The sequence below is a fragment of the Dryobates pubescens genome, chromosome 8 (genome assembly GCF_014839835.1).
Source record: "Dryobates pubescens isolate bDryPub1 chromosome 8, bDryPub1.pri, whole genome shotgun sequence".
NCBI classification, from domain to species: Eukaryota; Metazoa; Chordata; class Aves; order Piciformes; family Picidae; genus Dryobates; species Dryobates pubescens.
Genome location: NC_071619.1, coordinates 30,983,532 through 31,008,028, shown reverse-complemented (window position 1 = coordinate 31,008,028; position 24,497 = coordinate 30,983,532). Strand labels below are relative to the sequence as shown.

The 24,497-nt window shown below is 44.6% G+C and overlaps 1 protein-coding gene across 1 annotated transcript; it reads right to left on the bottom strand.

Annotated features, from left to right (window-relative positions):
* Positions 1 to 428: 428 nt before the first annotated feature.
* On the bottom strand, positions 429 to 5,743 carry SH2D1B (SH2 domain containing 1B). The gene is made up of 4 exons (XM_009897006.2): positions 5,610 to 5,743; positions 3,590 to 3,653; positions 1,809 to 1,977; positions 429 to 466 (listed from the first exon to the last, which is right to left on the bottom strand). Exons 1-4 carry the CDS (start codon positions 5,741 to 5,743, stop codon positions 429 to 431), a joined length of 405 nt encoding a protein of 134 aa, XP_009895308.2.
* Between the last annotated feature and the right edge of the window lie 18,754 nt (positions 5,744 to 24,497).

Sequence of the window (24,497 nt, the reverse complement as noted above, 5' to 3'; positions counted from 1 at the left end):
GAAATCTAGGAAGCATTCTCATATGGAGAATACATTCTCATATGTTCATACAGATGAGCATGCAGGGCTTGTGCTCCTCTTGCCATCTACCAGAACCATTCATCAATATTTAAGTTACTCTAAACCATTTTCATGCTGCTGATTAATTAATTATGGCATGGACTTAACACAGCCTTTTTGGTTTAGGTTCTTCCAAACCACAGGATAACGCTAGTATGCCATGATGTAGGTGAAATACTACCCACTTATCCAACAAGGTGTCAAGGTCTGTGCACAAAATAGCAAAAGTTTAGAGGTTTAACAGAGCTTAGAGGGTTTTGAGCAGTCTGCAAAAGGAGGAGGCTAATGTCAGAGGTACAGATCCACAGTGGAGAATGCCCAGCTGGCAGCTCCTCCCAGCTGATCTGTTGTAGCAGGTTGCAGATCCTTCAGGACAGGAAAGAGATGTAGTCACTGTCATCAATTTCTGTAAAGAAATCAATAAGGAAAGAAGAGAGGTCACTAGAAATGGCTCCCCTGAAAGCCCACAGTAAGCAGGATGGCCTGTGACTGTTTTGCTGGGCAGGTAACTCAGTATGGTTTCTCAGTATCCTCTCTGTATGATGCTGTTAGATTGATGATCTTAGAGGTCCTTTTCTAACTGAAACAATTCTATGATTCTGTGCCAGTTCTACCCTCATACCTGGGTCTTGGGAGCCTAAATCAGCAAAAGGTCAACCAGAGACTGAACTTGCTGCTTCCAGATGTGTGATCCTGAGCACAAGGCTATATGCCTCTTGTTTTCAAAACACTCTTTTAAGAAGTTAGTCATGTGTTGGGATTTTGGTTGATTTTTGGTTGGTTATTTGTGTCTCTCTTTTAAATGTTTTTTGGTTGGTTTGTTTGTTGTTTGGTTGTTCTTTGGTTTGGTTTGGTTTTTCCTCTAGCATAGAATGATAGAATCATAGATCATAGAATGGTTTGGGTTGGAAGGGACCTTGAAGATCATTTAGTTCCAACTTCCATGGACAGAGACACCTTCCACTGGATCAGCTTGATCAGGGCCCCATCCATTCTGGCCTTTAGGACCTCCAGGGAGGGGGCATCCACGACCTCCCTGGGCAAACTGTTCCAGTGTCTTACAACCTTCACTGTAAAGAATTTCTTCCTAAAGATCAACAGTAACTGAGTTGCATTTTGGTATAAAAATAGCTTTCAATCTGGACAAAGAAAATAGAGGACAGCCTCAGCTCCTTGTAAACTGGAGTGTTCTGCATGCAAGCTTGGAAGAAGAGCCATAATGAGTAGAGCTGCTCTTCAGGCTTCTCTAGCCTAAAAGCATCAACACCCATGAAGGAAAAAAATATTCTTTGCCTTCAGAATCTCTCACAATTTTAATTTGTTCATTTGTAGTGGATGAGAGTGTGCAACCGGTAAGCTGGGCATAACTGTTTTCCAATAACCATAAGAGAGAAGGAAGGATGTTGAACTTCGGTCTGTTCAATCAGGTCTCAGAGGGCACACAGCAGATTGCATTGGGTTGGAAGGGATCCTCAAAGGCCATCTTGTCCAACTCCCCTGCAGTCAGAAGGGACATCCTCCAACTAGATCAGGCTACCCAGGGCCACATCAAGTCTGATCTTGAAAGTCTCCACAGACAGGGCCTCAGCCACAACCCTGGGCAACCTGTTGCAGTATTTCACCACCTTCTTTGTAAAGAACTTCATCCTGATGTCCAACCTAAATCTCCCCTGCTCCAGTCTAAAATCATTCACCACAAATCTGTCAATGAAGTTATTTTAAAAAAGCCAAAGAGGTAAATTTCTCACCATCATAAATGGTGTCCTTTCCTGACTTGAGCCACCAGCTTCTTTGTGAGTCCTTTGGTTTGTTTACTGGGTAGCGGAGGTTTATTGCTAGTCCTTGATCTGGCTTTTCAAAAGTGTATATGAGGTCCTTTAATGTTTTGAAGATCTTCTGGGGAACACCTTCAGAAGTCTGCAAGGAAGGGAAAATAAAGTTTGTTTGCAAGTGCCCTTCACATAGCAGCCCCTTAAAGAAAGGAATCCTGGAACCATAGACTTCCTTTGGTTGGAAGAGATCTCTGGGATAATTGAGTCCAACCTTCAGCATAATACAACCATAGCCATTAAACCATGTCCCCAAGTGCCGTGTCCCTGGGTTTCTAGAACACCTCCAGAGACAATGACTCCTTAATGTTCTCCTTGTAGTGAAGGGCTCAAAACCCTGGACACAAGATTGGAGGTGCAGCCTTTTCAGTGTCCACAACAGGGGCACCATCACTTTGCTGCTCTTGCTGGCCACACTGTTTTTGATCCAGGCTGGGATGCTGTTGGCCTTCTTGGCCACCTGGGCATACTGCTGGCTCCTGTTCAGCTGCTGTCAGCCAGCACCCCCAGGTCCTTTTCTGATGGGCACCTTTCCAGCCACTCTGGCCCGAGCCTGAAGCACTTGTTATCCAGTATAGCCTGCAGTACACATCTGGTCTCCTGACATTAGTTCTTCTGTGATGTCAGATGCAGTTTTCTCAAAGCTATTAGACTTCCAGATCAGCACTTCTGGCAGTGCTTTGTTTTTCTGTCAGTGGGGTGTTTGGGGGGAATTCCATACCCCTCAAAATTTTGTGTCACCATTATAATTTATGACTTGTGAGTGTTCACAGGCATTAGATTTCCAGGTATCTGAAAGCTGGCACATACAGACAGCAAAATAAAGCTGGGTGGATAGTAGATTTAAAGAGCAAATTAATAGCCAAACAGAGAAAGGAGATATTTGTGTATTTATTTAGCTCAAGACATCTCATTATATCCCAGACAAAGTCTAAGGGGCATTTTGGGATTAGTTAATCTTGCTGTTTAACCTCTTTTCTTCTTCAAGTGAATTGAGTTTGCCACTGTGCCTTGCTCTTCTGCTAACTTTAACTTCATGACTGGTTGCTTACCGAGGAACTGGTTTGTCACCAGATGAGGTGACAGGATATTGTGCTACCCTTACACCACTAGGGACTCCTCTTGGGTGGTGTGGCCATGGCAGTGAGTGGCAGTTCCCACACCCTCTCTCTGTTTTGAAAGCCAAACATCAGTTTCAAAGGCTGGCTCAGCTGTGTGCTGCAGCAACCCACTAGAGCAGTGCCAAAGAGGGAGAGCATCACAGGCTCCCTCTTGACCTTAGAGCACAAGTTTAGGGGCAACATCTTGACTTCCTCTTCAGAATGCTGCATTTAAACCTTTATGTGCAGAAGCCAAACGTTTTATAAATTATCAGCATTGCCAAGCACAGGATGTGCAGAGGCAGCAGACTGTCTGAGGATCCCTCTGGAAGTCTCAGACTCCAGCACTAGCTTCCATTTTTAGGCAGGAAATGATGATGTGTCCAGCTTTGTGACTGGCAGTGGAGACTCCTGAGGCCCGAAAGGGCTTGGAGGCAGCACTTGAAGCCATGGTTTAGTTAGTCATGAAGTGTTGGGTGATAGGTTGGACTGGATGATCTCTGAGGTCTTTTCCAACCTCACTGATTCTGTGATTCTATGATTCAAATCAAGGCAGTGATCTGTAGTGCAATCTTTAGAGATGAAATGGGAGCTACTCACCTGTATCCTAAAATGTCCTTGGTGTTCCCTGAAGATACGATAAGTGTAGACAACCTTTTCAAATCTGTGGGGAACATTCTCACGTAAGTTATGCTTTTTATCAACTCTCAGACCCCTGCAGCTTGCTTTGACAACTGGAGCTGATCTTGGCAGCCAGCTTTTGGGGTTTTTTTTGCTGGGTTTGGGTTTTTTGGGGGTTTTTGCTTGTATCTTACAGTAAACTGCAGTACAACAAAAGACTATAAACAAAGAAACCAGTCTAAAGGAATGCCTGATGCTAAATAGCATTAATTACATATATTTTATATATATATATAATTTGCCTTTCCATTTGACTCATATATCAGTGCTTTCAAAGTATTTGAGATTCTCCAAGTCGTCTGTTTAATTGTCTGTTAGTCAAAATTAGTCATGCCTGTTGTCTTCTTAAGCCACAGAAACCCAACTCTTATTTTATTATCATGCCTTGTCAGTTCAGATCTAACCCCCTGTACATCACTCTGCAGACATGTTTGATATTGGACCAAGTCTATGGCACTTTTTTTTTTCACCCTGCAGAGTTAAGGCCACATAGGGTAACTGTAGCTAAGAATGCTGTGCCCACTCTGCAGTCACTGCATTTGGGTTAGCATAGATCTTGATAAAGGCTGTCCAGCTTTCTCACCTCCAAACTGAACTTCCTTCCACCTTCTCATCTGTATTTCCCACAGAGTTCTGTACTACTACAGCTGCAATAGAATAGATCTGGTGTGTCAAAGCAGTGGAAATGCTCTGAGTTTTCACATCCAGAAGGGACTGGATGTCACTGAGAATTTGCATTACTTCTTCTGAGGCAGCAGAACACAAAATAGACCCTGGAATTCTACTGCTTCCAGAGGGCTCCCAAGTCTTTGCTCACCACTAGCAGAATTGCTTCAGGGTACTAAAAACTACTTTGTGTGGTTTTCAGCTGGGAATAAACTGCACTATTTCCATTTGCTGTCTGAAGACAGCCTTTGCTTTGACTTCTGCATACCGTCAGTCATCCCCACAGTTTAACTATTACATTTGTTAATGCACAAGTTCAAGTCACACTAACACTAAAGCATTTAACAGTTTTTGACCACAAAACCCCACAGAGGCTAGCTGGAAGTCATGTGCTTTTTCATATGCTTGCCCCAAACAGGCAAAAGCTGTCTGCAAGGCATCTCAAGATAGATCTACTTTGCTCTTGAAACAAAACCAAAGAATGAGAAAGCAACTGTTAGTGTGGCACCAAGCTTGACTTCTGTGTCAGCTTGCATCTGCCCACAACACACCCTGTAGACATGCCTTCTATTACATCAGTAGTTCAAACTCATCACACACCCCTGAGTAGCCCTTCACTTTCTCATCTTCATAGAAGGAGGTTGGAGTGAGGTGGGAGCTGGTCTCTTATCACTAGTATCAGTTGATAGAATGAGAAGAAATGGTCTGGAATTGTGCCCGGGGAGGTTTAGCTTGGATATTAGGACAAATTTCTTTGCTGCAAGAGTGGTCAGGCATTGGAACAGGCTGCTCAGAAGGGTGGTAGAGTCACCATCCCTGGAGGTGTTCAAGAAATGCATAGACATGGCACTTAGAGATATGGTTTAATGGCCATGGTGGTGTTAGGTTCCTCAATGCCTCATGCAACCTGGCCTTGAACACCTCCAGGGACAGGGTATCCACAACCTTGCCATGCAGCCTGTTCTGGTGTCTCACCACCCTTACTATAAAGGCTTTCTTTCTGACATACAGTCTAAATGTACCCTCTGGCACCTCCCCTTATCATCTGCAGAGAGAGAGAGCAGCAGATGACACCTTCTGTGTCCTCTGTTGTACACAATGTCTTCATTGGAAGCCACGCTTTCACCGCTCACTACAAAGGAAGCCTAAGGCAACCAGCATTATGTGGGTTATACGCTCCCTTGGAGACTGTTAATATTAGGGAAGAGCTGCAAGGTGAATGCTTGTCTTTTGATCTGCAAACCCATGAAAAATTGAGTATTAGAGCACTTACAGAACACAGAGGCACAAGGCTCCTTCCACGCTCTCACTCTCGCGTATTAAATAGCTCCCGTTCTTTCCATTCCTGCTCAGCCGCTCTTCACAGGTCCCTCTCGTTATCTTGCCATGAAAAAATGGGAACTCCATGGGTAAAACAAGGTCTCTCACCTTTCCAAGCAATTCCAGAGGAAGTCACAGGACTGGCTTTAAAATAAAACTTGCTCTACCAGCAGCTGCCTGCAGACAGGCAAAATCGAAGGTTTCTCTCTGCTGTGACCATGGTCCTGTCCATGGTGAAGGTGGTGCATAGACCTTGTGGTTGCACTGGAGACAGGAAATAACAAATGGTTTGTCTGCTGGTCACAGCCTACATGAGAAGGGAAGAGTCTTTAGCCATGTTGTTTCAGCAGACATTTGAGTAGTGTAACACCCTTCTAAGCTGCACAGTAGCCAAGCTGACACCTCAGTTAAACTAACTTTTATGTTTAAAGTGGCTCACAGCCCTGCAAATAGGCTCTTGTTTAGAGCTTTGGAAAGTGCTGCTTTGTTTGATTCCTTTCTTTGATACATTTCTTGCCTGCAAGAGTTGTCAGACATTGGAACAGGCTGCCCAGGGAGGTGATGAAGTCTATGATTCTGTGATTTAGAAAAATAGATTATTGTTTAGCTCTTCAGCCCAAATCAGCTCTTCTAGATCCCCAGGCTAGTCAGAAACCCTCTGTTCTTTTTGACACCAATAAGTAGAGGCCAATATTTGCATTTTTAGTGCATGGATTGTATTTACAACTTGGATGTGGCCTGCTGAGCCAGGCAGGAACACTTTTTCTGTTTCTTTATTAAGAAGGGAGAAAGAAAGGGCTTGATCTATGGCAGCACAGCTATAACTGACTAAGCCTTGCTGGTGGAGTTCTCAATTCTGCTTCATTTTGACTCCCTCTGGCAGATCAAGCTTCCTGCTGCTGCTGTTGCTGCTATCAAATTCATATTCAAGCCCAAATGCTCTATCTCACAGCATGCAGCCTGTGTGAAACGATTCCTTGACTTGTTGCCTCAGAAAAGAGCTCTGCTGCACTGCTTAAATTAATTGTGGAGAAGGAAGCGAGAATGAAAATTAGCAGCATGAATCTTTCAGTTTTTTTCCCCTTGGAAATCTGGGAGTTCATCAACGAAGTTCACTTCATTCCTGTAAGGAGAGAAGGATAAGACTGTGTGATCACCTGTTCCTATGTGTACACCTGCCTCAGTAGGGGGGCTACCATGGTTTCTTGAGAGACATCGCAGTGATGGTGCAGGAGGAGCAGAGCTGCCTCTTGGAGTTCCACAGCAAGTACACAAACGAAAAGCTGTGCTGTGCCCTTTATTAAGGACATCCTTAGGTCCAGAATCCTAGATGCCTCCAACACAGACACTCATCCTGTGTTTCACAAAGTGTTGAAGCTTTGCAGAGTGAGCAGTTGGCAGACCTTGGATGCTCTTCCTGCAGAAGGGTAGTCCTGGGTTGGCTGTGATAGTCATGAAGCTCCTCACACTCTGCTGCCTTTAGCTCCAGAAAAGGGAAGAACCTTTCACAAGATAAGAGCAACGCAATGAGATCAGGATGTGACAGTGTGGTGGGTTGACATTACCCCCCAAAATAAAATTGCCAGAGTAGCTCAGTGGAAGCAAGTGAAGCTGTGTTTACAAGCAAAACTACAATCTAAAATATGTACTGCAATGAATATGTACAAAATATACAATATTTCCATACCTTTACAGTTTATAAACAACACAAGACCACCCCCCTGGACAAAACCAGAGGGTTACCAACAGCTTCTTCCTCTTCCCCCCTGTACATGGGACAAGAGAAAAAAGGAGAAAAGCAGAGACTAGCTTATTAGTACTTAGCCACAACACATAATGCAGCCAAGGTCAGCAACAGCTAAGCAAAAGCCAGCTAGTACCTGCTGGAGTGGAGAAACCAAAAAGAGAGTTGATTTACACAACTAACTTTATGTTAGTAAACAGACCAATGGGATTATTTAGACCTTATCATTGTGGTGGTAGAGCCAAAACAGGCTGAATACAAACCCAGAACAAGTCCTTGATGTGCTGGCCACACTCTTCTTAGTGCATCTCAGGACACCATTGGCTCTCTTGGCCACAAGGGCACATTGCTGTTCCGTTGATAATTTACTGTCCACCAACTGTTCTCTAGGTCTAATGTATTAAGCCTGAGGTAGGAGAAGCAAAGCGTCTCCGTTCCTCCGCATAGATTCTGAGAGCCATTCAGACTCCGCCTGTGGCCCCTAGGTGTCGCTGTAACTCCATGTAAGGCCTACGCCGCAATGAACAGCCCCCTAAAAGGTGTTTGTGGTCTCCAGGTGTCACTGTGACTCCATAGAAGGACTGATCTGTAGCGAGCAACCCAATTAACAAGGTGTTTGCATTGCCCGTTGGGTAAGAATCCACAGGTGCCAAGTGGTTAGCTGCTTTATCACCTGTGTAACAGCACCTGTGTTTGTGGTGCCGATTTACTTCTGGGCTTGCAGCACAAGCTTGAGCTTCCCAAGGTGTCCTCATTTTGCTCACAGCTCCTACTGCAAACATAGCCACGTGGCTCCTCTTTTACCTGGAGAGTCTTTCCTAAGTGAAGTGAATTAGCTAATTAGGGATCCACTTGTAGATTCATAGAATGGTTTGGGTTGGAAGAGACCTTAAAGATCATTTAGTTCCAGCCCCACTGCCATGGGCAGAGACCCATCCCACTAGATCAGGTTGTTCAAGTTCCCATCCATCCTGGCCTTGAACACCTCCAGGGAGGGGACACTGGACTACTCTTCAGTCCCTGTGTTCTCAGGATGCAATTCTACAGCTGGGTTGTTCTATTTGATTAGAAACACTCAACTGAAGGGTTAATTGGCTGTGACAACTGAGGATCTCTGTGATCAATCAGTGTTAGTGAACACACTGTTTGTAGTGACAGGATGAGAGGGAATGGATTGTTGTTGGTTGGTGATCACATTCTTCCCCCCCCGCCCAATACTAAGAATATAACACATACTGATTTAACTATGAGAGCCCAGGAGCTGGGTAGGATTCTTGAGCTAGATTTGCAGCCCCTACACTTCAAACCATTCCCTGGCAGCAAGGCAATTTCTAGGGCATCGATTCGGTTCTGTCACAACAGCTAAAATTGCAGTTCCAAGCTACTTTCCAAATTTCACGTCTATGAGCTTTTAATTTATGCTGAGTGCTTGATGCAGTCTCACCAGCTTGGATTTCAGAAAAGAGGGAATGAAGGCAGAACCTTCTGCAGCATTCCTCCTCACCCATCCACAAAGTCATTTGCAGCTATCCATAATAAGAGGGGGCATGGAAACCAAAATAAATTGAGAAATAATTGAAAAGCCATTAAAGGGATCTGCAGAACCTTATAAATTAAAGCAGGTTAGAAATGGAAGCATAGCATTTGTAATTAAGTATTGTGTGATAAATGTTCACATTCATTATTCCATAAAGCTTTCAGAGTCATCATCATGCCCAGCTTTTGGAGGAGTGTACTGATTAAAAAGGGAAGGAGAGATAAATCTTGTTTTCCTCTTAGGAAATATGCCCATCTTGATTACAAAAGCAAGAGTTCACTTTCAAGCCTCAGTTCTACTGAGTTAGCTGAAATGCTTCATCTTTTCTCTGCCAGCTACTTCCTCAATGCCTCTTGCACAAGTGTGATGATTGTTGTGGCTATGAACATCAAAAGGGTACATTGATTTCTACTGTGGAGGTATTAATATGCTCTGAGGTCTGTTCCACATGCAGCCGGCTGCTTTCCATGCTCCTAACTTAAACCTCACCTTATACTCATTGCAGTCTTTACTATTAGAGATAGACTTGCAAAAAAGAGCAATTTTCATCCCTTTGCTGGGTGGTGTGTTCTCCAAGATATATGGTTTGGTCTCCTCTCAGTTCTGTAATCTCTCAGCTCTCGATGGAGAAATCTTTAGCTGCTTTTCACTGAGAAATGTGCACACTTTTATTGAATTAAGGAACAACTGCGGCTAGGAAGCTTTCTGGTCTTTTCCAACCTGGTTAATTCTATTCTCTTCTATTCTCTTCTATTCTCTTCTATTCCATTCCATTCTTTTCTATTCCATTCCATTCCATTCTATTCTATTCCATTCCATTCTGGAGGTGTTCAGAAGGAGACATGACAGGGTGCTTGGTTGCATGGTTTACTTGGTTGGATGGTGTTGGATGATAGGTTGGACTTGATGATCTTGAAGGTCTCTTCCAACCTGGTTTATCCTATCCTATCCTATCCTATCCTATCCTATCCTATCCTATCCTATCCTATCCTATCCTATCCTATCCTATCCTATCCTATCCTATTCCATTCCATTCCATTCCATTCCATTCCATTCCATTGTATAACATTTGAGCAGCTGAATCAGAATTTAACATTTTTTAATTGCTCCAGAGCCTTAGGAGCACAAGTTGGAAGAATGGAGATTTAGAATCATAGAATCAATGGAAAGACCTCAGAGATCATCAAGTCCAACCTATCACCCAACACCTCATGACTAACTAAACCATGGCACCAAGTGCCATGTTGAATCCCTTTTTGAACACCTCCAGGGATGGTGACTCCACCACCTCCCTGGGCAGCACATTCCAATGGCCAATTACTCTCTCTGTGAAGAACTTTCTCCTCACTTCCAGCCTAAACTTCTCCCGGTGCAGCTTGAGACTGTGTCCTCTTGTTCTGGTGCTGGTTGCCTGGGAGAAGATAGGGTATTGGGAATAAATTCTTTACAGTGAGGGTGGTGAGACACTGGAACAGGTTGCCCAGAGAGGTTGTGGATGTCCCCTCCCTGGAGGTGTTCAAGGCCAGGTTGGATGGAGCCTTGAGCAACCTGCTCTTAGTGGAAGGTGTCCCTGCCCATGGCAGCAGGTGTGGAACTAGATGATCTTTAAGGTCCCTTCCAACCCAAACCACTCTGTTTTCTCTATATTCTGTAAAAGCATGCTGACTCTTCAGAGTATTTTGTTTCTGTAATGTACTTCAGCACTCCTGTGGCACAAGTCCTGTTTCCTATGTAGAAGTATCCTTTGCAGCTCCATGTTACTCTAAGCACTCTGCTAATTAACATTGAAACAATTAATTATGAAATCTTAAGCCCTTGGATAGCTTGGGAAAATGTAATGCCCTTCTTATGCTCTGAGGAAATCAAGAACTCAATGGACTTTCTCTCAAAGATGCCCACTTGGAGTTTCTCCAGTGTTTGGTTATTGATCTTTCTATAGCTACCTGAGGGGAGGTTGTAGCGAGGCTGGTGTTGGCATCTTCTCCTAAGTAACTGATGGCAGGACAAGAGGAAATGGCCTCAAGCTGTGCCAGGTTTAGGTTGGATATTAGGAATAATTTCTTTGCTGCAAGAGTGGTCAGGTATTGGGACAGGCTGCCCAGGGAGGTGGCGGATTCAGCATCCCTGGAGGTGTGCAAGAAATGTGTGGCCATGGCACTTTGGGACATGGTTTAATGGCCATGGTGGTGGTGGGTAGAAGGTTGGACATGGCCATCTTAGAGGTCTTTTCCAATTTTAATGGTTCTGTAATCCAAATTAAGATGTGATTCATAACAGGATCTGTTATCTCAGTGTGACCTGTGCCTGCATAACAGCCCTCTGAGGTGTGAGCACTAAGTGGGCGTCCACTGATTTGCCTGCAATAGCCAGTGCTGGTGGCAGGGCTCCAAATGACAAGGAGTACAACTGCCCTTGTCACTGTGAAAAGGCAGAGTAAGCTAACTTTCTTCAGGGGATGAAATACAGAAAAGGACTTTGGGTATTCATAGAACCATAGAATTATTTTGGCTGAAAAAGACTTTTAAGATGACTGAGTCCAATCATTCTTTTACTCTACCAAGGCAGGTGATAAACCATGTCCCTCGGCAGCACTTCTCTGCTCTTTGAAACTCCTCCAGGGATGGGGATTCAGCCACCTCCCTGGGAGCCTGTTCCCTTTCAGGGAAGAATTTTCTTCTAATGTCCAACCTAATCCTCCCCTGGGACAACTTGAGGCCACTTCTTCTTGTCCTATTGCTTGTTACTAGAGAGAAGAGACCAACTCCCACCTGGCTCCAACCTCCTTTCAGGGAACTGCAGACAGTGAGGGGAGCCTCAGTCTCATTTTCTCCAGGCTAAACTGAATGCTAATGTCGGGCAAATTTTAGCTGTGAGAGGAACCCTTTATATAGTCTCACCTCAGAAACTCTCTTTTTACAAAACAAATAATTTGTGTGATTTACAAATTGAAGAGGATTCTCACCTACCTCCACAAAAACTGGTGACTTGTTGGAGGCCATCTGGGCAACTATTTAGCCTCTCCTCACTCAAAGGCTGTGTGTGTAAGCATCCAAAGCGCTGCACAAATTATGGTGGCGCTTCCACAGCCCTAACAGATGTATTTGATTTGTTCAGTTGAATAAATCTAAAATTAAAACCATAATTTAAGAAAGTAAACAAGCAAAGGTGAGCCTGGCTCCTGTGAACACCTGCAAAATAACAGAGGCTGTTTTTCAAGCCTTGTAGAGCAATGCCAGTAAGTGATTACATCAGGATGTGAATGATTCTTTAATGTACCACAGAAACGTAGGGCTGGTGCTGGAACGTTCACTGAAAAGCCAGACAAGGAGCAGAGCCAACATTAACCTCCTAAGTAATCTGTGTGCTTTCTATTTCTACAGCCTATGTGACAATAAAGATGTTTTTCAGCATGGCCACTGTTAAACGTGCTCCTTCAGCACCACTTGCTTGTACATCTGATTTCCAGCCTCTGCCTGATGCTGAGTTTCAGGTCTGGTGGAACATGAAGCTCCTAAACAATACCCATGAAAACCCTGACCTTGTCACCTGAGCTGGAACTAAAGACATTATAGATTCATAGATTTATAGAATGGTTTGGGTTGAAAGAGACCTTAAAGATCATCTAGTTCCAACGCCACTGATGTGGGCAGGGACACCCCTCACTAGATCAGGTTACTCAAGGCCTCATCCAATATGGACTTGTACACCTCCAGGGCAGGGGTGTCCACAATGTCCCTGGGCAGCTTGTTTCAGTGTCTCACCATCCGCACTGTAAAGAATTTCTTCCTGATATCCAGTCTAAATTTACACTCTTCCAGCTTCAATCCATTCTTCCTTGTCCTATTACAAGAAGCTCTTGTGAAAACTCCCTTCTAGGCCCCCTTCAGGCATTATCTCCAAAGAGGATGGGAAACAAAAGTTTGAAGGTGGTCTTCTGCGTGGTTGGAAGTGAAGAATCTCCAGTCAAGGGAAAGGGCACTTTGCGCATGCCAGGCAGCAACTGGTTATCAGTAGGAGGACATTCATCCTCATTCTGCAGTAGTGATTCCCATCCATCCTCCTCTACTAATCTCTGAGAGGATTTGTCTTGAAAGAGCCTTTGCATGCTGAATCCATCTGGCTCAGCCTCTCTATGATGCCAATTCATTAACGTCTGTGATGTGAGTGAAGCACTCAGGGTTTCATTCTCCAGGAGCCAGCTGCAGATGTGGCTGATGAATGAAGATCCACCTTCTACAGGAAGCATTATTATATAATCCATCAGCTTTATGTCAGAGCTACTGATGCTTTTATGGCCTCTCTGCTCATAGTAATGGACCTGCACTCGCAGGGGCTTCATAATTTGAACCGCAAGCATCTCTGAGATGGGCAAAGACATTTGTACAAACCTTCATCAGGAGCCAGGGCTGCTTCTGTGAAGTGGAGGAGAAGAAAGTCAGGCTCTGCATACAGATGGTTTCTCTTCTCCAGTATCAGTAGATGACGCTCTTTGTATTCGAAGCAAGGTTACTTCTGAGAAGCAGCACTTTCCTGCCTGGGCTTGAAGTCTCTTAAGTGCTTTTCCACATGCTCCTTTTCATCTCCTTCAATTGCCAGACCTTCTTCCCTCTAAAGTGGCTGGACAATAATCATGTTAGTGCTCAATGGGTTCAGCTAGGAACTCCAGACTAATCTGTTGTGGTAAATAACCAAAGGAGTCAGAGAGCAGAAAGGATTTCTGTGCTTTCCTGGAGACTGCCACTCAGTAAACACCAGTGGGATCCTTCTTTGGTGAGCGCTGCTGAAGGCATCTCACCATAGCTCTGTCCACCACTGTCCTGGCAGGAATGTGCTGAGCAGCAAAATGACACCACCTGTGACAGACCAAACACAATGCTTGTGAGGGCACAGTGTTTAGAGCCAGTGTGTAAATTTGGCACACAGGAGACTCATCAAAGTCACCTTGCAGGCTTCTGTGACATCACTTAGTCCTTAGGCTACCTAAAGGCAACAAAAAAGGGCAAACCAGGGCAACAAAGATGGCAAAGCATCTAGAGAACAAGTCTTATGAGGAGAGGCTGAGGGAACTGGGGTTGTTCAGTCTGCTAAAGAGGAGGCTGAGGGGAGACCTTACTGCTCTCTACAATGCCCTGAAAGGAGGTTGCATTGAGGTGAAGGTTGGTCTCTTCTTGCTGGTATCAGGTGATAGAATTAGGTGAAATGGCCTGAAATGGTGCCAGGGGAGGCTTACGTTGGAAAAGTAGTTAGGCAGTGGAGCAGGCTGCCCAGGGAGGTGGTGGAGTCACCATCTGTAAAGGTGCTCAAGAAGTGTGTGGCACTTTGAGATGTTGTTTAATGGCCACGGTGGTGTTAGGTTGATGGTTGGACTCCATGCTCTTAGAAGTCTTTTCCAACCAAAGCAAGTGATTCTATGAATCTCAAACACCCCCAAAGTGTCACATACAGATAAAATTTCCAGGTGTAGAATGAGGGAGGACACCTCCTGGGAAATCCTCACAAATACCAGCCTCATTTCTAATCCCCAGAGCAGAGGTATCCATGGTCTGGTCAGCAGGAACACCAGCTGTCTGCATCTCCACAGGCAGGTAGGAACGTCCTTGTCCTCTGGAGATGGAGCATCTGGGCTTTTGTTGCAGTGTAGTCACTTGAAATGAGGCAGCTGATGGAACATCACACAGGCTTTAAATAGCCTCAGAGGCAAGAGAAAACAGAATCAATTTCTGAGATAACAAGAGGAGAAGTCCAAATATACACACACATAAATCAAGGAGTTTGGCATGCTTCGATGAGTACTGTTAGTGATGCAGTGTTCTACAGGACTCCTTGTCCTTCCCTACTTGACTCTGAAGTCCATAGCCTTCCACAACTGGCATTCATCTTTCCATGGCTTCCTGATGAATGTGGCACTAGAAATGTGTTGTGTGAAGTGACCTTGATTTATTAAGAAGGAATTAACTTAGATCACACAATGCATCCAGCCCACAACCATACTGGTGTGACCACAAACCACAAAGAACGGTACCCACACCACTGAGCTGGCACTGCTGCTTGTCAGCCAGCTGTCACACCAGAGGGACAACAATCAAACAAAAACAGCCCCAAAAATCCCCTCCCAACCCAAGGAAACATCTATTACATTAGGGCAATGAAGCTGGTGAAGGGTCTGGAGAACAGGTTTGGTGAGGAGCAGCTGAAGAAGCTGGTGTTGTTCAGCCTGGAGGCAAAGAGGCTGAAGAGAGACCTTCTCACTCTCTACAACTCCCTGAAAGGAGGTTATAGCAAGGTCAGTGTTGGTCTCCCTAGTAAGAAGTGATAGGATGAGAGGAAATAGCTTTGAGTTGCAGTAGGAGAGGTTTAGGTTGGATATTAGAAGAAACTTTTCCCCTGAAATGGTTCTCAATGCTGGAATAGGCTCCCCAGGGAGGTGGTTGAATCCCCATCCTTGGAGGTGTTTAAAATACACAGAGATGTGGTGCTGAGGGACATGGTTTAGCACCAGCCTTGGTAGCATGAGGGAATGTTTGTACTGGATGATTTTGGAGGTCTTTTCCAACCAAAGCAATTCTGTGGTTCTGCAATTCTATTCTGTGCCTCTTTAATAACAAACCTAGCTGGGGAGTTATTCTTCAGAGGCCTGAGACTGAGTCTTTTAATCTCTTACAGTGAAGGTAACCCATCATGAACCACATGGAAAGACCTGGGATGTCTTCAAGAATTAGCTCCTCCACAGCTGGTCTTTTTTTTTAACCCAGAAAAACTGCTCAGTTTTTTTGGTGGTTGTCAGTCTCTTGCCCTTGTGAACAGAGCCTGCACTATGCCCTTTAAAGGGGTCTTTAAAGGAACCTTTGGGCACTGCAGTGGAAGAGAGATACTGAAGTGCTCTGAAGAGCATGTCCAGAGAAGGGCAATGAAGCTGGTGAGGGGTCTGGAGAACAGGTCTGGTGAGGAGCAGCTGAGGGAGCTGGGGTGGCTCAGTCTGGATGAGAGGAGGCTGAGGGGAGACCTCATTGCTCTCTACAGCTCTCTGAAAGAAGGTTCAAGTGAGGTTGGTTTTGGCCTCTTCTCCCAAATAGCTAATGACAGGACAGGAGGAAATGGTCTCAAACTGCACCAGGGGAGGTTTAAGCTGCATACTAGGAAAAATTTTGTTATGGAAAGATTGGTCAGGCATTGGAACAGGCTGCTGAGGGAGGTGACGGAGTCATCATCCCTGGAGGTGTTCAGAACATGAGTAAATGTGGCACTTTGGGACATGGTTTAATGGTCATGAAGATGTTGGTTAGAAGGTTAGGCCTGATGATCTTAGAGGTCTTTTCCAATCCTAATGAATCTAAGATTCCTTAGCCTCTAGCTGTGGAGACAGAAACTCTGTATTTTGCATGTCCACCCTGCACATCTGCTCATCAGTCTTATCAGTGCACACTTTTAATGTCCACTGGCAGTCAATAGTGGTCAGCAGAAAAGCACTCTTAGAGACATAGGAAGAAAACCCCAGCTTTTCTTTGCACTCCAGTTTTATTCCTGGTACTAAGTTGTGGAAGACCTCATTCGAGGCACATCAGAGCCTGCCACCTCTGTGTGATTAAATGACCCTCTGTGAACTGTCTCACCGGGAAAGCCACAAACCAGAATGGTCAGCCACATTTCTGTTGTTCTCACCAAGAGGCTGCAGTACCCTGATTGTGACTGCTCAAGCAGACTACTTTCTCCAAGAATGACAGAAAAGAAGTTACACTTTGCTTTCCAATGTAGTGTGGTGCTAGAACTCCTAAACTAAAGTATAACTTCAAGTGGAGGGTAGGGTGAGGTATCAAACTGATGATTTGTAGGATGCTTGGCTCACAGTTAAAATGACAAGTTTTGAGCATTCATTGAGTTGAGTGCTGAGAAGGAAACAAACTTAGTGTACAAAGATTCATAGATTCACAGAATGCTTTGGGTTGGAAGGGACCTGAAAAATCACCTAGTTGCAACTGCCTACCATGGGCAGGGACACCTCCCACGAGACCAGGTGGCTCATGACCTCATCCAAACTGGCCTTCAGCATCTCCAGGGAACGGGTGCCCCCAACCTCTCTGGGCATCCTGTTCCAGTGTCTCACCACCCTCACTCTCAAGAATTTCTTCCTAATATCCAGTCTGAATCTACTCTCTCCCATCTCTAATTCATTGCCCCTCATCCTATCACTACAAGCCCTTGTAAAAAGTCCCTGCCCGGCTTTCTTGCAGGCCCCTTTCAGGTACTGAAGGGCTGCTCTAAGGTCTCTCCAGAGCTTCCTCCTCTCTGGGCTGACCAGCCCCAACTCTACCAGCCTGTCCCCAAAGGAAAGGTGCTTCAGCCCTCTGATCATCTTCATGGCCTTTTCTGGAACCTCTCCAGCAGTTCATCTGCTGTCATTCAACTTACTGAATTCAGCAGTTGGTGCCATTCAAGTCCCACACCAGTCCAATGTCTCTAGTCCTGGTGGGACACAGACCCCTGAACCTATATCCACATGTACAACAGTGGTGATGTCGAAGGAACGTTCAAGAAATGTGTGGGCATGACACTTGAGGGCATGGATTAATGGCCATGGTGGTCTTAGGTTGATGGTTGGACTCAATGATATGGGAGAGCTTTTCCAACTGAAACAGTTCCGTGATTCTGAGGGTGTCTGATTTGTATTTCAGTGAAATCAGCGTCTGAACACAAGGTTCTAAATAGAAACCAAATCTCACAACTGATGTAAAGACTGTCCAGTTTTGTTGGGGTTATTACGAAAGGAGAGAAGTCACTCATTCAAATCACAGAATTATTTCAGCTGGAACAGACCATTGAGTCCAACCATCAAGGCAACACCACCATGGCCATTAAACCATGTCCCAGAGTAATGTGTCTGCAACGTATCTTACACACCTTGGTGGATGGTGACTCCACCACCTCCCTGGGCAACCTGAGCCAATGCCTGATGACTCTTTCAGGAAAGAATTTTTTGCCAATAGTCAACCTAAACAGAACCACAGAATTACAGAATGTTAGGAGTTGGAAGGGACCTCTAGAGATCATCGAGTTCTGCCCCCCCTGCCAAAGCAGGATCAGCTAGGGCTGGCTGCACAGGAATGATTCCAGGCAGGTTTTGGAAGTCTTCACAGAAGGAGACTCCACAACCTTCCCTGGCCATAGAAAACTTGTTAAATATCTATATCCTGCTTAGCTGTGACCTCTGAGAAATGCCAAGATGTGCATGTTAATGTAGAGCAAATCACTTTATAGCCTTACACCATTTTGTGGGACAAGACATTTCCCATGCACCTGCGCTTGCTCTTTCTGCAAATGCCACTAAGTCACTGACAGTTTATTCTACAAGGGAACTAGCACCCCCTTTACTGTGCCCAAATGTGCTGCAGCACAGGAAGCAGGAAGAAAACAATGTTCAACAGCCCTGAATGTGGCCAGACAAGCACTTTCATCTGCTTACCAGAGAGTTCTTTAAATAAAGATGCAACAACAGCTTTGTGAAGCTGAAAGATTCAGTAGTTGAGAGGTTCAGTTCAAGCTCACTAATCCAGGGCATCCCTGAGCACTTACCAAGAGTTACCTTCACAGCTGTTATTTCAAATCTTTAGCTTCAGCTAAATGCACACCAATTAGATCTAAGCAGTCCTTCATAGAATGTTAGAATCATAGAACTGTTTGGGTTGGAAAAGACCTCTAAGATCATTGAGACCAACCTTCAACCTAACACCACCATGGCCATTAAACCATGTCCCAAAGTGCCACGGCCACACATTTCTTGCACACCTCCAGGGATGGTGACTCCACCACCTCCCTGGGCAGCCTGTTCCAATGCCTGACCACTGCTGCAGCAAACAAATTTTTCCTAGTATCCAATTAGCACAATTTCAGGCTGTTTCCTCCCATCTTATTACCTATTTTCTCAGGACACAGCATCTATCTGAATGGAAAACAAAATCCCTGGAGTAGCCACACTCTACTTCTGCAGGTTCTGGATGAGGTGGGGTCAGTTGTGTTCTCTCTCTGCTAGCCATGCAGAGAGCTGCTCAGCTATCTCCCAGCACCTAACCCAAAAACCCCTCCACCCAAAGCTTCACAAGTCTGCAGGGTTAGCTTTCAGTGGAAATTTTGACAGTGCAGAATTACCAAGATAAGAACTTTTCTTTCTGTACTCCTTGATAATAGGGGTTTGTAACATTCAGAAAGAAACAAACCCCTGTGGTTTCCCCACAGGAAACCCATTTGCTGCTTGTGATAGAAGCCATAATTTCAGGGGCAATTGAAGAGACAAAGTTGTGCTTGACACTGGTTTAAGTAAAACGTTGACATTCAGCCCCAAGTGATGACAAATGACTACAAATGACACTGATCTTTATTTATTTTCATTTTCTTGCTAAGTACAATATTTGTTGTGAGAGTCAGAGTAGCTGTCTGCAGTATTAAACTTTGGCTTGAAAGGCCTCACTCTTTCTGGCAGCTTTTTTTATGCCAGCCTCTTTTCTGCGCCATTCTTCCCCACTGATGTTACCACACACGGAGCATCAGGTCTGCACCTGCATCATCTAAGCAGAGCCATGTGCAAAGATAAGAACAGTTCTGCTTCTCTGATGTGCTGGGTGAGATTGGAACCAGAGCAGACTCCAGGCTGAGCTGCCCTCAAAGCATTTCATACAATCATATGACTGTTGAGGTTGGAAGAGACCTTTGAGATCATCAAATCTGACTGCTTGCCTAGAGCTCCCAATCCCTACTGCTAAGCCACTGCCACTGACCGACCACTTCAGTCACTTGGAAGGCTTTATCTAATCAAATCACCTATTGCTGCTGTAGTTCCTTTCCCCAGCAAATCCTGGAAGGTCCATTACTGAAAGATCTTTGCCCTTCCAACAGAAATGTCCTTCACCTCTTGCGGGAACACCTACAGGCTTTGCAAGACTTTAGCTGTAAACAGTTTCTCTTTCATTCTGTGCAATGAAGTTTCCACTGCCTCACCAAGCACTGAAAATGACATCAGTTTTTTCAAAGGAAGTTTGGAAGTTGAGAGGTGCTAGAGAGATTAGCTGTATGAGGCTGATTCTGTTTTCACTTGTGCAATTTATTTCAGCTTCAGGAAGGCAGGATAAACAGAAAAGACCTGTACGGCTTGCTGGCAGCATGCATGCATGCAAAACTCTAATAAGTGATTTCTCAAGTAAATGAGAGGTGTAGGTGCATTGGTGCCTGGTGGCAGCAGCCTATTAAATTGGTGTTTCCTCCAAATTACACTTGGACAATGTAATAGTGTGCTGTAATATTCACAGAATCATAGAATGGGTTGGGCTGAAGGGGACCCTAAAGATTGTCTAGTTCCAAACCCCCTGCTGTGGCAGGGACACCTCCCACTAGACCAGGTTGCTCAAGGCCTCATCCAGCCTGGCCTTGAACACCCAGGTAGGGGAAATCTACAGCCTCCCTGGGCAACATTTACCAGTGTCTCACCAGCCTCACTGTCAATGATTTATTCCTAATATCCAGTGTAAATCTCCCCTCTTCCAACTTCAGTCCATTCCCTGTCTTCCCATCTCAACAAACCCTCATAGAAAGTCACTTCTGGGCTTTCCTGTAAGCTCCCTTCAGTTCTGTAATTATTTCAAGAGGTATCTAGAGACTTGTTGTATTCAACATAATGTCAAAATCAGGAAGACTTAGTGTCTGGGCCCTATGAATATTTTGAAAGAAGGTTTGAATCACATAAATGGGACTAACAAGCCTGTGCATACTCTGCTGGGGCAAGACAGGCGGATAATAGAATCTTAGAATCAATAAGGTTGGAAAAGACCTCAGAGATCATCAAGCCCAACCTGTCACCCAACATCTCATGACTAACTAAACCATGGCTTCAAGTGCCACATCCAATCCCTTTTTGAACACCTCCAGGCACGGTGACTCCATCACCTCCCTGGGCAGCACATTCCAATGGCCAATTACTCTTTCTGGGAAGAACTTTCTCCCCACCTCAAGACTAAATAAATGCAGATGAACAAATATCTTATTCCTCTCTTGGAACCAAACCATCAGTTTGCTCCTGGGGTTGTAAAAGCCTAAACCACATTTCCTGTTTGTGAGAAAGCAAATGAAAAGGAGACTGGAGGCCCTTTGAGTGCGAAGGTAGCTCTAAACATAGACTCACACTGCCGGGTCCAAAACCAAAGAGCATCCAAGGGCTGCCAACATCAATTGATTTGTTGCTTGATAAAGGGCCAGGGAGGATTCCCAGCAGCAAGAGCAGCAGGTAAGCCTTATCTTTGCAGTGTTCTAACCTTGGAAACAAAGCAGCAGCAATATATTCTTTACACTGAGGGTGGCGAGACACTGAAACAGGGAGCCCAGGGACGTCGTGCATGTCTCCTCCCTGGTGGTGTTCACAGCCAGGTTGGATGAGGCTCTGAGCAGCCTGGTCTAGTGGAAGGTGTCCCTGCCTATGGCAGGGGGGTTGGAACTAGATGATCTTTAAGGTCCTTTCCACCCCAAACCATGATATGATTCTATGAATCTATACAAATCACATTATGGCAGGTTACCAGACTTCCAAGAAGGTTGCTCAAGGTTCTGAAGCTAAATTTCAGTAATAATAATGATGATTATGTGTCACCATGAATAACTTAAACCTCCATCAATTAATGTTTGTTAATGAAGAGGAGAGGCTGAGGGAGCTGGGGTTGTTTAGCCTGGAGAAGAGGTGGCTCAGGGGAGATCTTCTTGCTCTCTACAACTACCTGAAGGGAGGTTGTAGTCAGATGGGGTTGGTCTCTTCTCCCAGGCAACCAGCACCAGAACAAGAGGACACAGTCTCAAGCTGCACCAGGGGAGGTTTAGGCTGGAGGTGAGGAGAAAGTTCTTCACTGAGAGAGTCCTTAGCTGTTGGAATGTGCTGCCCAGGGAGGTGGTGGAATCACCATCCCTGGAGGTGTTCTAGAGGGGACTGGACATGGCACTTGGTGCCACGGTTTAGTAGTCATGAGGTATTGGGTGACAGGTTGGCCTTGATGATCTTTGAGGTCTTTTCCAACCTTATTGATTCTATGGTTCTATGTTTCCATGAAGAGAAGTATTGGTGTTAATTTCATGCTTAAAATGTTAACTGTGCGGAGGGTTTTTATTTTACAACGTGCCATTTCCTTTCTGAAGTATGAAGCTGCTGCCTTACCAAGTGATTAGTGGAGCACTAATTACAGTTTAAAGAATGCTTTCTGCAGAATTAATCTTGTCTTAAAAACTCACACAGGTGGAAGCATCTTTACTGCTAATTGAACATTCATCAGTTTCTTAATGGGTTTCTCTTTCCAAGAGTCATTAGTAGACAATATTATTTATCTCACCATTTAATTGGGGGTGGGGGGGAAGCGAGTTTTATCTCATCTTTGATGAATTTGTAGGCAGAAACAACAGGAAACAAAACATTTTGTGCTTCTGGTAGTGAGCAAAGTAATTAATTAATCTGCTTCTATGAGTGATGAGCTGATTCTGTAGATGGCATCTATCCTCCCCACCTTATGCTTTCAGTAGGCAAAGCTGGTAGAAGCTTCCAATCTTGCCATTACCCTTTGTGATGGATTCTCTGAAGACACACTAGAACAAGAAGGAGAAGAGAAATGTGGCACTTCTGCTACCTATTCTTATCCTATTAGGGGGATAAAGATCCTTTTTTAGCCCTGAAGGGTTGAGTCTGGCCCCTTTCCCCGAAAGGCTTGGACCTGATGGCCTTAGAGGTCTTTCCCAACCAAACCAATCTGATGAATCTTTGGTTCTATGGCCAAAGAGTTTTAAAAGCAATGGATTGCAGAAATTAATCCAGAGAATATTAGAATGTTTTGGAGGGTTTTCTTCAGGATTGTTTTGGTTGGTTGGTTGTTTTTGTGTGTGTGTGTGTGGTTTTCTTGTTTGTTGTAGTTGTTGCTTTGTTTTGTTTGCTTTTTCCCCCCAATCCCCCTTCAGTTAGAGTATAATAAACCCTGCAAAGAGAAGATGAAAGAGCAAGGGTCCAAAACTCTATTTTTTTACCATGTCTTGTCACTGTTGGTGGAGAAAGATGTAATTAAATCTTCAAAGATTTAAAAAGGGGAAAAAACCAACCAACCCAAACTACAATTTAATTATGGCTTTGGAAAGCCTTTTGGATTTCATTTGTGTGTGTGTGTGTGTGTAAATATGGCATCTTTTGTTTGTAGCAGTGTAAACCATGCTGAGAGGAGGAGAGTAACCTCATCTCTGAAGTCAGAAAAGTAACAACATCATCTAGATGGGAACTAAAAGGTCTTTAAGGTCCTTTCCAAACCACTTGATGATTCTACTTGGATGGAGCTCCAAGTTTGACCCTGTTTCCAAGCAGGAGTGAATAGGAATGTGTCATTAATCATAGCATTAGAGAATGCTTTGGGTTGGAGGGAACCTTTAAAGGTCATGTAGTCCAACATCCCTGCAGTGAGCAGGAGCATCGACTAGAGCAGGTTGCTCAGAGCTGTGCAACTGGAATATTTTCAGGGATGGGGCATCTACCACCTCTCTGGGCAACCTGTCCCAGTATTTCACCACCATCACTGTAAAATAACCCAAACACTTCTTCCTTGTTTCGAGTCTAAATCTGCCCTCTGATCGTTTAGAACCATGATGCCTTGTCTTGTCACAACAGGTCCTGCTAAAATGATTATCCTCGTCTTTCTTGTTGATGTTATATTAATACTAGCAAGTTTCTAGCCTTAAGCATTCAAAACACTGTCATTTCAAATACAGTACTTCCCCCACTTAACACATCCCAGCTTCTAAGAATAAGCCAAGAACTGCAAACCTTTGGCTCGATGCTGAACTCTTTCCATTCACAGAGACTTCAGACATTACACTGAGCCTTAGATGTTCTTGCCTTTGACATAGACTTCTTGCAGTGTTGGGTAGGTAGCATAGGATGCAAATGCTGCGTTACAAACTGCATACCAAAATGTTTTTTTTCCCCTTTAGCAGTTTGTGATTTCTGCTGCATCTTGCAGGCACACCAACAGCCCAGGCTTTGGCAGAATTACCGTGAAGCAGTGCTTCCTGCTAAACGCTTTATTGATGTTGCTTTCCTATTAGTTAGCATCTGGGCTTGATATTAATTATTTAGCTTGTAAAGCAATGGCTGTCACAGAGTAAACAACAAAACAGCAGCTGCAACTACAGAGAGCAAAAATCAACCGCAGTCAAAATGTTACACAACATAATCTCAACTGGAAAGGAGGTCGGAGTGAGGTGGGGGTTAGTCTCTTCTCCATAGTATCAGGTGACAGAACAAGAGGAAATGGCCTGAGACTGTGCCAGGGGAGGTTTAGGTTGGAGATTAGGAAGAATTTCTTTGCTGCAAGAGTGGTCAGGCATTGGAACAGGCTGCCCAGGTGGAGTCACCATCCCTGGAGGTGTTCAAGAAACCTGTGGCCATGGCACTTTGGGGCATGGCTTAATGGCCACGGTGGCATTGGGTTGAAGGTTGGACTCAATGGTCTTAGAGGTCATTTCCAACTGACACAATTCCATGATTCTATTAAAAAAAAAGTGCT